Raw genomic sequence first — 14,854 nt, 5'->3', positions numbered from 1 at the left:
CAGAACCTCATGCTGCAGCGAACGGTGGATAGCAATCGAGACACCCTTGGACTTAGCAACTGGGTTGACACTGTGGAACCACTTAGGGAAGTAACGGCTTCGGATATCCGGGACGTGGTCCTTCTTAAAATGGGTTTCCTGCAAAACAAGGACATGTGAGCGCAGTTTATGCAACTGATACAAAATCTGATTACGCTTCTGGGGGACATTGAGACCCCTAGCATTGAGGGTACAAAAGTTAACAGAGGACATGGCCAAGGAAAAAAAAGAAGAGGAACAAGAAGAACGAGACCACAAAGGGACAAACGAAGAACAAGCAAGGGAAACAAATGAGAAAAGAAAAAGGAGAAGGAAAAGAAACGAGAAATAGACAAACAAGACCAACTAAGTGGGGTGGAGGGAAGAACTCCACACAAAAAAAAAAAGGGTGGGGAAACGGCAAAGAAAAGAGTTGCCAAAGACCACGCAAACAGAAAGCGTGGAGACCCCGGTGGGAAACGGGCTTTTCCAAACAAAGAAGCCGGCACCCCGCCCCCGGGCCCCAGGCGAAAACACCAATACCATTAAAAAACTGACACAGAATAAACGCTGACCAACAAATTAGAACATCACCCAACAAAAGGACTACACCATGGAAAGGATGGGAACCCCCCCGAAGAAAAAGGGGAAAAAGACATAAGTCAAACACGTCCCGAATCCCTCCCACAAATGCCCAAAAAAAAATAGACAGACAGTCCACTTCAAAAGAACAGGAACGACAGCAGCCACTACAGCAGTCAGGTGGAAGCGCCAGAAGCAGCCAGAGACAGGTCCGCCCCCTCTGGGGAGCGGGTCTTACGACGCCTTCTAGAGCGCCGCTGAGGACGAGCAGCAGGGGCCGACAGCAGATCACCAGGGAATGGAGGCCAGGAGAGGGCAGGAACCGATGGCAGACCCAAGGCAGAAGCGAAATTGTAAAGTTCATCCGGATGAGACATGGAGATAACACGGCCACCATGACGGACCTGCAGGCGGAAAGGGAAGCCCCATGTATATGGAACTTGATGCTGGTTGAGCACTTCCAAGAGGGGTTTCAGAGCCCTCCGTTTAGCCAGGCTGAGGCGAGACAAATCCGGCAGCAGCTGCAACTCATTGTCCTGAAACAGAACCTTCGGGGCTTCCCGGACTTTGCGCATAATCGCCTCCTTCAGCTGATAGCGGTGAACCCTGCAAATGATGTCTCGAGGCCTATTATCACCAGGAGAGCGCGCACCCAGGGAGCGGTGCGCGCGGTCAAGTTCAATGGGCGAATCCAAGGGGACCCCCAAAATGGAATTGAAGATGGTGCGCAAGGTAGCATCCAGATGTTGTGACTCAACGGATTCAGGGAGGCCCCGCACTCTAATGTTATTACGCCGATTGCGATTCTCCAGGTCATCCAACATATCAGACAGAAACCGCAGCTGCTGAGTGTGGGAAGCAATGGTAGCCTCATGGGAGGAAAGCTGAGTCTCATGAGAGGCAGAGGCCGCCTCAAGGGAATCCACCTTGGTTTCAAGTTGTTGTACAGAGGAACGGACAGCGGAAAGTTCCGATTTGTAGGACTGCTCAAGTCGCACCACATAGTCCTCCATATCAGACTTGGTGGGGACTGCCGCCAAGTGGGCGCTAAGGCGGCGCAATTCCACAAGAGTATCAACAATGGAGGCCGGGGAAGCACCAGAGCCAGCAGAGTCATTAGCAATACAAAATTGAGGCCCACAATCCACAGGAGCTGAAGGTAATCCAGGAGGGACCGGCAGGGAAGCAGACACCGCTGGACGGCCCTGGAGAGACCGAGAGGGGGCAATAGGGAGGGAGCCACAACCCCTGGGAGCAGCAGACAAGGGGGATAGGCCACAGTCCTCAGGCTTGTCACAGTCCGGGGCCAAATGAGTCTTGGGCACTGCCCCAGAAACCAGGGACACATCAGTAGCATCTGGAGGGGAGTCAGAGGCCGACTGTGAGGGAGAGGGCACAGCAGAGAGCCAGGCAGACCGGTCTTCACCCCAAGCAAGGACTGTGGGGGCGTCAATCATGGGAGCCAGAGCAGGAGACATCATGGGGGCGGCAGGAGAGGGCGGCAGGGACGGCCAGGAGCTATCCGGGCCAAGAGACGGCAGGAGGGAGGGCAGGGGAGAGTCCCGGCCTACCTGATCAGCGTCGCTCACATCGGGAGACAGGAGAGCAGGCCTGCAGGGAAGGTGCGCTGAAGGACGGGGAGCGCCGGGCAGCAGGGCATCCAGGTCATCACCGGAGGCGGGAGAGCAGTCACCCGCATCATCAGTGGCAGCGGAGAAGAGAGTCGGCGATGCGGCGGGCCGGCCGCGTGGAGCAGCAGCAGTCACAGGCGCCATCTTAGATCCGGCTGGGGAGGAGGCCTCTTCACAGCGCGGCACCCGGAGGAAGCGGGCGATAGATGAAGATCCCGAGGGTCCAGGAGGGGTAGAAGAGGACCGCTGGGAAGGCTTTCGGTTCTTCCCCATCTCCAGGTAAGTGGAATTGTGCCGGTCAGCAGCAAAGCAGCGTTCCACCGAGGGCCAGAGACGGAGCGGAGGCAACAAGCGTCCTCACTCCTCCATGGCCAAGCCACGCCCCCTATAGCTACACTTTAGAATGGTACACAAATCAGTCCTGTGTAAGGGCTCGTTCACATGGGGCAAGAGGGGACGGATTTTGGTGCTGAATCCATGTCAGAATCCGTCCCCTCACAATAGAGAGGGGTAAAGGACCAAGGGTCAACCAGTCTGGAAAAAAACTCTGCCAAAAAAGGACGCTGTTAAAGGGCCGGCTCTTGTTTTTGCACTTGAGAAAGGGCCAGTGTTAGGCCGAAACGCGTCGTGCTGTATTCTTAACATTCAATAAATCGTTTTTATGTGGATTCTGGTTCACTTTCTTCTTGCACGCACCAGTGAGCACGGTTCATCCCCAGCGGACCCTTGGTCCTTTACCCCTCTCCAGTATCTCCTCGGTTCACCGGTGATGGATTGAACCGCTGCCACTCTCACCTTATCACGTTCCTCAAGTGTTGTGGTGGTCCACAACCATATAAGGTGAGAGGCCATCTGGTCTATGTTAATACTTACCCAGTTTTTCAAATCCATCTTCATACTTTTAATACTACACTTAGTGCGCTCGGTGTCCTTGTTTTGTTTTTTTATCCCTCACAATAGAGGTCTATGTAGACCGTTCACGGAAAAAAGAAGCGAGCTGCCCTTTGTTCAGGCGGATTCCGCTGTTGATTCAGCTGCAGCGTCCGCTTCGCAGCAGCACCCTCCATACTAGGCCCGTTCATTTGGGCCTACTCCAGAGCGTGAAGCCACAACAGTCGCAGCGGACGCATTTTGGTCCTATTCTGACGCGGCTTCCTGTGTCAAAATCAGGACCAAAATGCGCGGCACTTATCCCCGTGTGAACTAGCCCTAATACATCCATGTCCTAATTGAATAGGACTAAACATGGCATGTGTCATGTGACCTGCACATACTTCCATCATCCTCATGTGGCTCTTCATTAAGCAGCAGGGTTACCTACTAAGGCCTAGTTCACATCTGCGTTCTGTATCCGCTTGAGGACCCCCCGAATGGAACACCAAACGCATTAAAAAGCGGTGAGCAATGAAACCACACGGACCCCATAGACTGTAATGGCATCCGTGTGTTTTCCGCACATTGTCCGCACGAGTCATGCAGAGAGGAAAGTAGTGCTTAAAGTATTTTGTCTCTCTGCACGATTTGTACGGACACCACGCAGAAAACCCACAGACCCCATTATAGTCTATGGGGTCCGTGTGCTTTCATGGCTCACCGCTTTTTAATACGTTCGGTCTTCTGTTTGGGGGGGGACCCCATGGGGATACAGAATGCAGATGTGAACCAGGTCTGATATCCATCAACCATGGGCTAAATTTACATAGATATCATAACATCACTGTCTGTCTCCAGTTATTTTTTAAATAAAGTCTGTGAAAAAAAACACACAACAGTCTGCAGGTAATGTTGTTTTGTTAATAAAGTTAACTGTTAAAAAAAAAAAAAACACAGAGATGAAAGGTAAAACAACATGGAGGTGATTCTCCTCAGACACTGACAGACAGGGCCGGATAGTGCTGTAATAATACAGTATAGGTATAAGTGGGGGGAAAACTCTGCGGCTTTCTGTCAGAAGGTCTGTAGAAACCCCCTCCCCAAATTCGGCTGTATTTTTTTTTTTCAGGGCTTTTTGGCGGTGGCTCGCTATGTGAGGGATATTCCTGTCAGAAATTTCTTTGAAAATTCACGATTTGCCATAAATGTCAGGTAGAGGTGGGTTTTACTTTTGGGACTCTCCCCTATGTGAAGAAAATGGGTCAGAAGCCTTCACCCAGTCTGAGAATTAAAGAAGAGATCGCCATTCATGTATACAGTGGCCACTAGTTACTGCTACAAGAGTTAGGCGGGTTCACACCAGCGCTCGGTCTCCGCTTTCAGGTTTCCATCTTCCGCCCTTGAGTGTTTTGTGGTCTCCGCAGCAAAACCGTTTTTTTTTTAACTAGACACAAAGTCTTACATGTCCGACTTTGTGTCCAGTCACGGGCGGACACTTTGCAAACCCATTCAAATGAATAGGTTTGAAAAGTGACTGCTGGTTTCCGTCTCCTGTCCAGTTTCTCAGGCAGAAGACGTAAACCTGAAAGCGGAGACAGGGCGCAGGTGTGAACCCGCCCGTACGGAAATAGCACTGCAAGCATTCTTTGTAGAGCTGAGATATTATTTGTAAAAACTGTAATGTTTCTTGTAAGTAATGGGAATGAATAAGTATTGTATGTGTGCTATAAGTACTACATCAAAATGGATGACGAGTAAGGCCTGGTTTACATCTGCGTTCGATATTCCGTTCGGGGAGTCCAAACAGAATACCGAATGCATTGACAAGCGGTGAGCAAAGAAACCACACGGACCCCACAGACTGTAATGGGGTCCATGAGTTTTCCGCGCGCAGTCCGCATAAATCATGCGGAGAGAAAAAGCGCTGCTTGAAGTACTTTTCTCTCCGCATGATTCGTGCGGACACTGAGCAGAAAACAGATAGACCCCATTATAGTCTATGGGGTCCATGTGGTTTCTTTGCTCACTGCTTTTTAATGCACTCGGTATTTCGTTCGGGGGGGTCCCCAAGCGGAATCCCGAATGCAGATGTGAACCAGGCCTGAGGAAATATTCTTAGTAACTGTTTTCAGAGGGCATCAATTTAGACTGTTATGTGAGAGGATACCAATAACAGCCACCAAACGGTCACTTCAAAATTAGTTTCCAGGCCCCAGATATTTTAGTAGATTCACCATTGCCTGTCTGTCACCAAAAGTCGCCATGCACACAAATGCTGATCTGAGTAGTTCATTCTTTCAGATGCTGTACATTCTGTGAACTAGACAATGCTGCAATATCTAGCCCTGCTGCTACAAAAATATGGTGTCTGCAAGTATGAACCAGCAAATCCCATGCCCACTTTGCGGTAAAAATAATTTCTGTCCCGTGGGGCCCGGCCTAAGTAAATTATGGTTTTTATTCTGCTAACCACATCTAGAGCACTATGGGAGCGGTTTAAGGTAGCTGGGGCAGTGATAAATTCCCTTTAAGAACATCTTATGAAGGTTTCAAATAAGTACATGTCACAAGGTTAAATACAATAGATTTTTTTTGTTTTTCTAAGATTCTTATTAAAAAGAAATAAAGTGATCTAAAAGGATGTGGCAGTCCTGAGAACCACTATTATTACTGGGATAATATAACCTTATAGTAGGAGTGACAGTGTGTATACAGTGATTAGTGATCCTAGCTGGCTGGGTCGTGGCTTACAATGTGTGAGAGTGTATGTTCAGGGCAGTCACTGACTATTGCAGATCTGTGTTTGCAGTTGCACTTTGTCCTACTTTCTCTAAACAAACTTTCCTCAGGCTGATCCACAGCAGACCGGGAACCCGTTCTGGTGCTGACTGGAAGGAAGCCTATACCTTCTAACATCTGGAAAGTTATCCTTGGCTGTAGGTGTCATGAACAATGTGCACATGTCTCCCAAAAGAGGTAAGATACCTTTTCTCAATTTTCTTCACCCCAGCATTTGCTGTCCCTGTCACACACGTGCACTTTTCTAGTTGTCTGCACTGCTAAAACACCATTCTGTACAATAATATGATGATCTGTAACTTGTGTGATCCTTAGATACTCAACGGGCTCTGCACCTGCTCTGTTCTTACCAAACCAAACTCGCCAATTCTGGAGAGCAGATTCTCAAGGATTCTCTACAGGAGGTGACGTGCGTCTTCAGAAGTGACCTCTTCCAGGCTCTCTTGGGTATGTGAAAGTTTTATCACTTTTCATTTCCTGAAACAATGATCCATGAGAATAATTACAGATTACGTGACATTACTACATCCTTAAAGGGGAAACAATGAGAATAATTACAGATTACGTGTCACTACTACATCCTTAAAGGGGCACAACACATACTGTATAGTAGTAACTACATCCTCAGTGAGAAACATGTTTGCCTCCATGACCACTACTTTACCTAGCGTACCTCTACATTGGACTAAACAGTTACTTATCTACAATATTAGCAGCTGTTCGTACCCGTGTACATTAAGCTTGGTCGTCCTTAAAATAGACCTGATCTGCAAAACATACACATACAGTGATGTAAAGGTTCCTCTAGGCTGTATAGGTTTGTGGCGTGAGTTTACGTAACAGGTTGAGGAGGGTTAATGTCCTGTAAATCAGGCGCTTGAGATCTTATGGTTGAAGAATTCAGAGTTATTTTCCCAGGAAGGGGGAGTCAAAGGGATCAGAATAACAAGGGAGGAATAGTAGTCAAAAACTTTGTGATATTGTAAGACATTTTTGTAGGACAGAAGTATTTGTTAAAATAATAAATATTAAGATAATTAGGAATTAGCTGTGCAAATGTTGACACAGTCAACTCGAGTCTTCCTGCTATGCCGATCTGTAACTCTTAATCTGCTGCTTGCGTTTCAACAAAATAACAGGGTATCTCATATCACCCAGGTCATATTCCAAGTGTTTCAATCCTCTGCCACCTGAAACCATTTTTTATTGTTATTACTAATTTAATTCTTATTATTATTGCAATTTATTTGTATACTCCATTTCTGTAGTATTGTTCTATAGGGTACAAAAGCATAATAGAAGCCTAAAACAAATACAAATGTCCATTGTAAAACCGGTTTCCGCACAGAACAGCAACAATATAATACAGTAGAAACGATACCTGCCATTGCCATCCCAAAGGTACAAATGATTTTTGCTGCTGCATTACGTGTCCCTGACATTATTATATTTTGTTTTTTTTCAGACATACAGGAGTGTTATGAATTAATGCTGAATTCTTCGAACAAGGATGTGACCGAGAGTATAAACCTAGACCCACCCAAGGTGGAACCGCAGGTAAACAGGCTTAGTAGCTTAGTGAAGAAAATGCTTAGTAAAGAAAAACGGAAGCAGTTTGTCTTTGAGCTAATGGTAAGGCAGGATGTCATGTGTATGGAGGTACTTACTCCTATCAGTCATACTTATAGGAGAGGATAGATCAGGATATATAGGCCCTCTCACAGATCCTGTATGGCAGTACAGAGAGACAATGCAGCTCCATTTACCATCATACAGGCAGATATGTCAAGAGATTCTCCCTTCATATGTGTGCACCTCCAACCATAAGGTACAGGCAGAGTATTAGGTAATATAAGTTCACCAGACTGGGTACAAATGATGGATGGTCTCTCATATAATAGAAAAAACAAGCATTGATGACAACAGAATCTGACCTGCTGAAACCATTAGGCTAAGGCCCCACGGAAGTCCCGCAGCAAAAAAGCGCTGTGGGAAAAAACGTGGTGGCAACACAGTGCTTTAGAAAGAAAGTTCACAGAGTTTTCCTCCGCAGACTTTCTGTTACAATTATACCTATGGGGAAACCACTGGCATTTCCGTAGATATAATTGACATGCTGCAATTTCCAAAACCGCACCAGTTTTGGAAATCGCGGCGTGTCCGCACCGTGGTTTTTACCGCAAAGTGGGAATGGGATTGGCTAGAATCCCATCCACTTTGCCCCGACTGTAAAACGCCGTGATTTTCCCACAGCGTTTCCGTCTTGTGCGGCCCTGGCCTTAGTGTGAATTCTCACATATGCCTATATCATAGTAGAGAATTCTTGCATTGCACTCCTCTTTTCTTAAAGTGGTTGTCCTGGGAGTATACTACCGATGGCCTGTCCTAAAGATAGGTCATCAATATCAGGGGGGGTCGGACACTGCACCTACAATGATCAGCTGTTTGCAACAGCTAAAGTGTACCAGAGCTTTACACTGTGTAGTGGCCAGGAACAGTATTGCACGCTCAGTCCTATTGACTTGAATGGGACTGAGATTGGTATAAGTTCTCTTGTTGCTACAGTGTGTGGATCTCTACTTGTTTTGGTACATTATGGCCCTTTAAACCACATACAGAGCTACAACCACAAGGAAACAAAGAGTCAGCAGTCAGATGTATTAAAATAAAATAGGTGTCAAATGTATTAATAAATAAACACACATGAATATATACAAAAAACAAAACTGAAACAGTATACAATTGTTGGATGTTAAATAGTTCACATGAAACTAAAAGCTACCATACTGAGGATATCCCAGTAATAATGTCAATAGACACAGCTATTGTCAATAATAAGAAATACCGAAATTCAATGCAGAATAGTGAAGGAATATCAGAATGGCGCATAGTATAGTATATAGGGGCTACCATCTTGTCTTCAGCTTCTCCTCTGCTGGATTATGCTTTTCAGTATAATCATGTCCATAAGCAGCCATTGTGTTGATATCATCCTGTGCCAGTAGTGGATGTAATGAAGGGTCACTATGGTTGTTATATATAGAGGTGTGAACTTCTAGCAAGTGTAAGGCTGCTATTGTGAAATATAGATGAGTGGAAAATTGTAACACAATCGTCAAGAATTCTTCAAAAATATGTTTCTCAGAAAAAAATTGGTTAAAAAAATAGCTCATTTTTGGCGACTAGAAACATAAAATCTGTGTAAGTACTAAATAGAATAATATGCTTAAACGGGTTTTATTAAAGATTTTTCAATAAAATACAGAACGAACAAAAGAAATACAGTCGAGCAATAATGCAAGAGCATACAAATCAGCGGACAGGGAAGCCAAAAAGACCCCCTCCGCACAAACCAAATACAGCCCAACAAGAGAAAGAAAAGGAAAACGAGAGGGACACAGAACAAACAAACAAACACAAGACAAATACGGAGAAACAACAAGTAAGACAAGAAAAGCCAGGAAAAGAAGGAGAAAGAAAACAGACGGCCAAGCGACACTCAAGCGAAAGCAGAAGAGAAGGCAGATGATTCCTGGAACATAACCCAGGGACGCCATCGAAGTTCAAACTTGGGATAAGCGGGAGAGTCTTCCGCCACCAAAGTCTCCATCCGCTGAATAAGAAGGAACTCCTGGAGGAAGTCAAGCATGGAGGGGGGAGTAGGGCTGCGCCAGCGTCTAGGAATAACAGCCCTGGTGGCCGTGAGAAAGTGCCCCAGAAGGTCCTTCTTAATCTCCGACAGACGGCCAGGAATGACCGACAGAAGTGCCAGCTGAGGAGAGACAGCCACCGAGCGCCCACTGACCCTGGAATACAAAGAAAACACCGCATCCCAGAAGGGGCGCAGAACGTCACAATCCCACCAAATGTGCAGCATAGTACCCCTAGCGGAACCACAGCGCCAACACGAGTCCGAAACAGCAGGAAAGATCCTATGAAGAAGCACTGGACACCTATACCACCGGGACAGAATCTTATAATTCCTCTCCTGAGCGCTACATGGGAGGGCCATCTTGTGAGAGAGCAGGAAGGACCTGTCCCAATCCGCAGATGACAGACTCACAGGAAGATCGGCATTCCAGGCGGCAACGTATGAGGGGAGTTCCGCTGTGACATCCGAGAGGAGCACGTCGTACAACAGTGAAAGGGCACGAGGAGGGGAGGACCGTCGCCCGACATAGGACTCCAAAGCCAAGGCAGGAGAAGAGAGGCGAGAAGTGAGCGAGAACCGCTGCAGAAAAGATCGAAGCTGGGCATACTCCAACCAGGAGAGGCGCAAGTCGGGGTGAGAGCTACATAGCTGGGCAAAAGGAAGGAGCGGGGAATCGCCCGCCACCTCCTGAAGACAGGTACAATCCAATCTGTCCCAACAAAGGAACCGATCAACCGAACAGCCAGGAGGGAACATAGGGTTGTCAAAGAGGGGAGTCAACGGGCCCGGAACACGGGCCAAACGGCCAGAGGAACAAACCAAATCCCACACTTTCAGGAAATGCGAAGGGAGGATGTAAAGGCCAGCGGATTTGGGACGAAAGTGCGGTGGAATCCAGGGCCAAGAGGACAGCGAGGACGAAATCAGATCGAATTCGATGGAGACCCACTGCTTATCACGGCGACGGAACTGCCAATCAAACAAACGAAGCAAGACCAAGGCCCGATAGTAAAGGCGCACATCTGGGAGGCCAACGCCTCCCCTGCACTTGCGCCGGACAAGGGTACTAAACCCAAGTCTGCTCCGGGAGGAACCCCACACAAACTTCCCAAACAGAGACTGTACCCGAGCTAAAAAAGCGCGTGGGAGAGGGATGGGAAGGGCCTGGAATAAGTACAAGAACCGAGGGAGGACATCCATCTTAAGGGCATGAATTCGGCTAAACCAGGAGGGGAGACGGGCGCCATAAGAACGTAGATCCGCAGTAATGGTGTCCAAAAGCGGAATATAATTAAGTTGGAACAGGGAAGAAGGATCAGGGGAAATGTGAATCCCCAAGTATGTGAAGGAGGAAGGTTGCCACCTGAAAGAGAAAGACTGTGCCAGGAATTCAGCCTCAGGAGAGGGAAGCGAAACATTAAGGGCCTCACTCTTAGATAAGTTGACCTTAAAGTTACTAAGGGCACCGAATCGGGAAAATTCACGCAAGACCGCCGGAAACGATACCCGCGGTTCCGAGACGTACAGCAAAAGGTCGTCCGCATATAGAGCCGCTTTAACCATACGGGATCCTAACTGTATACCATGAACATCGGGGCAACAGCGCAGAGCAACCGCCAGATGTTCCATCACCAAAGCAAAAAGCAACGGCGAGAGGGGGCAACCTTGGCGGGTACCGTTACGGACCGGAAAGGGATCTGAAATTACGCCATTCACCCGAACACGCGCCGACGCAGTCCCATAGAGAGCCAAGATCTTGCCCAAAAATCCCGAGCCAACCCCGATCTGTGCGAGAGTCTCCCTAAGAAATCCCCAGTGAATGCGATCGAACGCCTTTTCGGCATCAATCGAAAGCAAACAAAGAGGAACCCTAGAGGAGCGGGCAACCGAGATGGCCAAAACAGTTTTGCAAACATTATCTCGCGCCTCCCGACCCGGGATAAAGCCAACCTGATCACTGTGAACCAAAGCGGGCATGAAGGGAGAAAGACGGTTTGCCAACAATTTCGCATACAATTTCACATCAATGTTAATTAAGGAGATAGGCCAGTAACTCCCCGGACATACAGGATCCTTACCAGGCTTAGGAATCACAGTGATCAGAGCAGACAGGGATTGCGCGGAGAACGGAGACGAGTCCCCCACACTATTAAACACCCGCGCCAAATCCGGGGAAAGGAGAGAACTGAAACATTTAAAAAAACGAGCAGTGAACCCGTCGGGACCCGGCGCCTTACCCGCAGGCGTGGACTGGATTACCGCGGCAACTTCCTCTAACGAGAACGGCGTCTCAAGAGCTTCCGCGTGTCAGAGACATACTGACGGATCTTATCTCTAAGCACGGACGGATCCAAATCCGCGTATTGACCGCGAATATTGTACAAATCTGAGTAGAACGAGCGGAACCCCGCGGCAATGTCAGAGGGATTATGAACAAGACCACCCGAATCCGCACGCAGACGCGGAACGTACGCAGGGGAATCGCGCGGATGAAGACGACGAGCTAACGACCGACCACATTTATCAGCAAACTCATAATAATGTTTTTTAACGCGGTCCCGGAAGCGCAGATATTTCCCGTCTAAGAGGGCGCGAAGTTCCTCCCTAGCATTAAGAAGCTCCGTAAAGGTTGAGCGGGAGCCGGACTGTTTATGAGATAACTCCAGATCATGGATCCGGGTCAAAAGGGTGGCAACCCCAACGGCTCGCTCTCTCTTGAGACGAGCGCCATGCTGGATAAGGACCCCCCCTTACCACGCACTTCAAAGCCTCCCATTGCATAGGGAGGGAAGTAGGATCAGAAGCATGATCCAGCCAAAAATTCCGGATGGTCTCCCCGACAGCCTCCCTACAGGGGATATCTTTCAACAGGCCCTCATTCAAGCGCCAGTTGAAAGGGCGCCGCAACAAACCAGGGATGTCCAATGTTAAATGGACAGGGGCATGGTCCGACCAAAGAGCCGAGTCAATACGGACTGCCGGGGACCAAGACAGGGCGTGATGGCTGGTCAGAAAAAAGTCAATGCGACTATGCGAATTATGAGCCGGGGAAAAGTAAGTATAATCCCGGCCCTGAGGATGTAGGATACGCCAAACATCAACCAGTTGGGAATTATGAAGGGCCGACAATAAACGGCGCAATTGTGAGGGAGCGTGGGAGGGACGCGGGGGGGAGGAGTCAACCTGAGGGTCCAGAACGAAGTTAAAATCACCACCCAAAACCACAACCCCTTCGCTGAAGTCTGCCAATCTGCGGAGAAGGGATCTACAGAACGCCAGCTGACCCTGATTCGGGAGATAACAACCGGCCACGGTGAGAACCGTACCGCCCGTACGCAATTTCAAGAAGAGGAACCTACCCTCGGGGTCGATACAGGTGTCCAGGACCTCGTGCTGCAAGGAACGGTGGATAGCAATCGAGACTCCCTTGGACTTAGCAACAGGATTGACGCTGTGGAACCACTTAGGGAAGTGACGACTGCGGATATCCGGGACGTGATCCTTCTTAAAATGGGTCTCCTGCAAAATAAGGACATGTGAGCGCTGTTTATGCAGCTGATACAAAATTTGGTTACGCTTCTGGGGGACATTTAGGCCCCTAGCATTGAGGGTGCAAAAGCTGACTGAAGACATGGCCAAGAGAAAAGAGAAGAAAGAAGAGAGGGACGAGACAACCAGAAGACAAACAGAAAACAGTCAAGGGATACAAACAAGAGAGGAAAAGGGGGAGAAGAAACAAACTGAAGAGAGACACAAAAGAAAGAAAAACAAGAAAGACAAAACCAACTAAGTGGGGTGGAGGGAAGATCTCCACACAAAAAGGTGGGGAGACGGCAAAGAAAGAGTTGCCAAAGACCACGCAAACAGAAAGCGTGGAGACCCCGGTGGGAAACGGGCTTTTCCAAATAAAGAAGCCGGCACCCCATCCCGGGCCCCCAGGCGAAAACACCAAAACCATGAATAATCTAACACAAAATAAAACGCTGACCAACAAAATATCACAACAGAGGTCCGCACAACGCCCCCTAGGGCATCCTAACAAAAATAGAGAGAATGATGCAGGCGGACCAAACAAAACCAACTAATCCTTAGAGAGGGTGGGAACCCACAAGCAAAATATGTCCCAGAACCCTCCCACAAACGTCCCAAAAAGGAAGAGAGTCCACTTCGGGCAAACAGGAATGACAGCGGACACTTCAGCAATCAGGTGGGGGTACCAGAAGCAGCCAGAGACAGGTCTGCCCCCTCCGGGGAGCGGATCTTACGACGCCTCCCAGGGCGCCTCTGAGGACGAGCAGGAGGAGCCGACAGAAGATCACCCGGGAACGGAGGCCAAGAAAGAGCAGGAACCGACGGCAGGCCCAAAGCAGAAGCAAAATGGTAGAGTTCATCCGGATGAGACATGGAAACGACACGACCGCCATGGCGAACCTGCAAACGGAAGGGGAAGCCCCAGGTATACGGTACTTGATGCTGGTTGAGAACTTCCAAGAGAGGCTTCAATGCCTTCCGCTTAGCAAGAGTGAGGCGAGACAAGTCCGGAAGTAGCTGAATCTCAGTGTCCTGAAACAGAACCTTCGGGGCTTCCCGGATTTTGCGCATAATTGCCTCCTTCAGCTGGTAGCGGTGGACCCTGCAAATGACATCTCGAGGCCTATTGTCATCAGGGGGGCGCGCACCCAGAGAACGGTGCGCGCGGTCGAGTTCAATGGGCGAATCCGGGGGGGCCCCCAGAATGGAGTTGAAAATAGTGCGCAGGGTAGCATCTAGGTGTTGTGACTCAACGGATTCAGGAAGGCCCCGTACTCTAATGTTATTACGTCGGTTCCGATTCTCCAAATCATCCAACATATCGGACAGGAACCGCAGCTGTTGAGTGTGAGAAGCAATGGTCGCCTCATGAGTGGAAAGCTGAGAAACGTGGGAGGCAGAGGCCGCCTCAAGGGAATCCACTTTAGTCTCCAGTTGTTGCACAGAAGAACGGACAGTGGAGAGTTCCGACTTGTAAGACTGCTCAAGCCGCACCACATATCCGACTTAGTGGGAACAGCCGCCAAGTAGGTGTTAAGGCGGCGCAGCTCAACCAGAGTATCAGCAATGGAGGCAGGGGAAGCGCCAACAGAGTCAGTAGCAATACAAAAACGGGGCCCACAATCCATCACAGCAGGAGACAAACCAGAATGGGCCGACACGGAGGTACTAGGCGCATCATGACCCTGGAGAGGCCGGGAGGGAGCAACGGAAGGGGGGCCAGAACCCCTAGAGTCCACAGGCAGGAGGGATAGGCCACAGTCCTTAG

The 14,854-nt window shown here is 48.8% G+C and overlaps 1 protein-coding gene across 2 annotated transcripts in view; it reads left to right on the top strand.

The window, feature by feature from the left end:
* The first annotated feature begins 6,049 nt into the window (after positions 1–6,049).
* Positions 6,050–14,854, top strand: part of DLG3 (discs large MAGUK scaffold protein 3) — a 126,464-nt gene continuing 117,659 nt past the window's right edge. For both annotated transcript variants that reach the window (XM_075259834.1, XM_075259833.1), the window contains exons 1-3: positions 6,050–6,080; positions 6,219–6,350; positions 7,369–7,460. In XM_075259834.1, coding sequence (XP_075115935.1) covers positions 6,050–6,080; positions 6,219–6,350; positions 7,369–7,460 — 255 coding nt within the window. The remainder of the gene's footprint in view (positions 6,081–6,218; positions 6,351–7,368; positions 7,461–14,854) is intronic.

This window comes from Leptodactylus fuscus, chromosome 11 (assembly GCF_031893055.1).
Source record: "Leptodactylus fuscus isolate aLepFus1 chromosome 11, aLepFus1.hap2, whole genome shotgun sequence".
Taxonomy (NCBI): domain Eukaryota; kingdom Metazoa; phylum Chordata; class Amphibia; order Anura; family Leptodactylidae; genus Leptodactylus; species Leptodactylus fuscus.
Note: the sequence above shows the minus strand (reverse complement) of the source record. Positions and strands in the feature narration are given on the sequence as shown.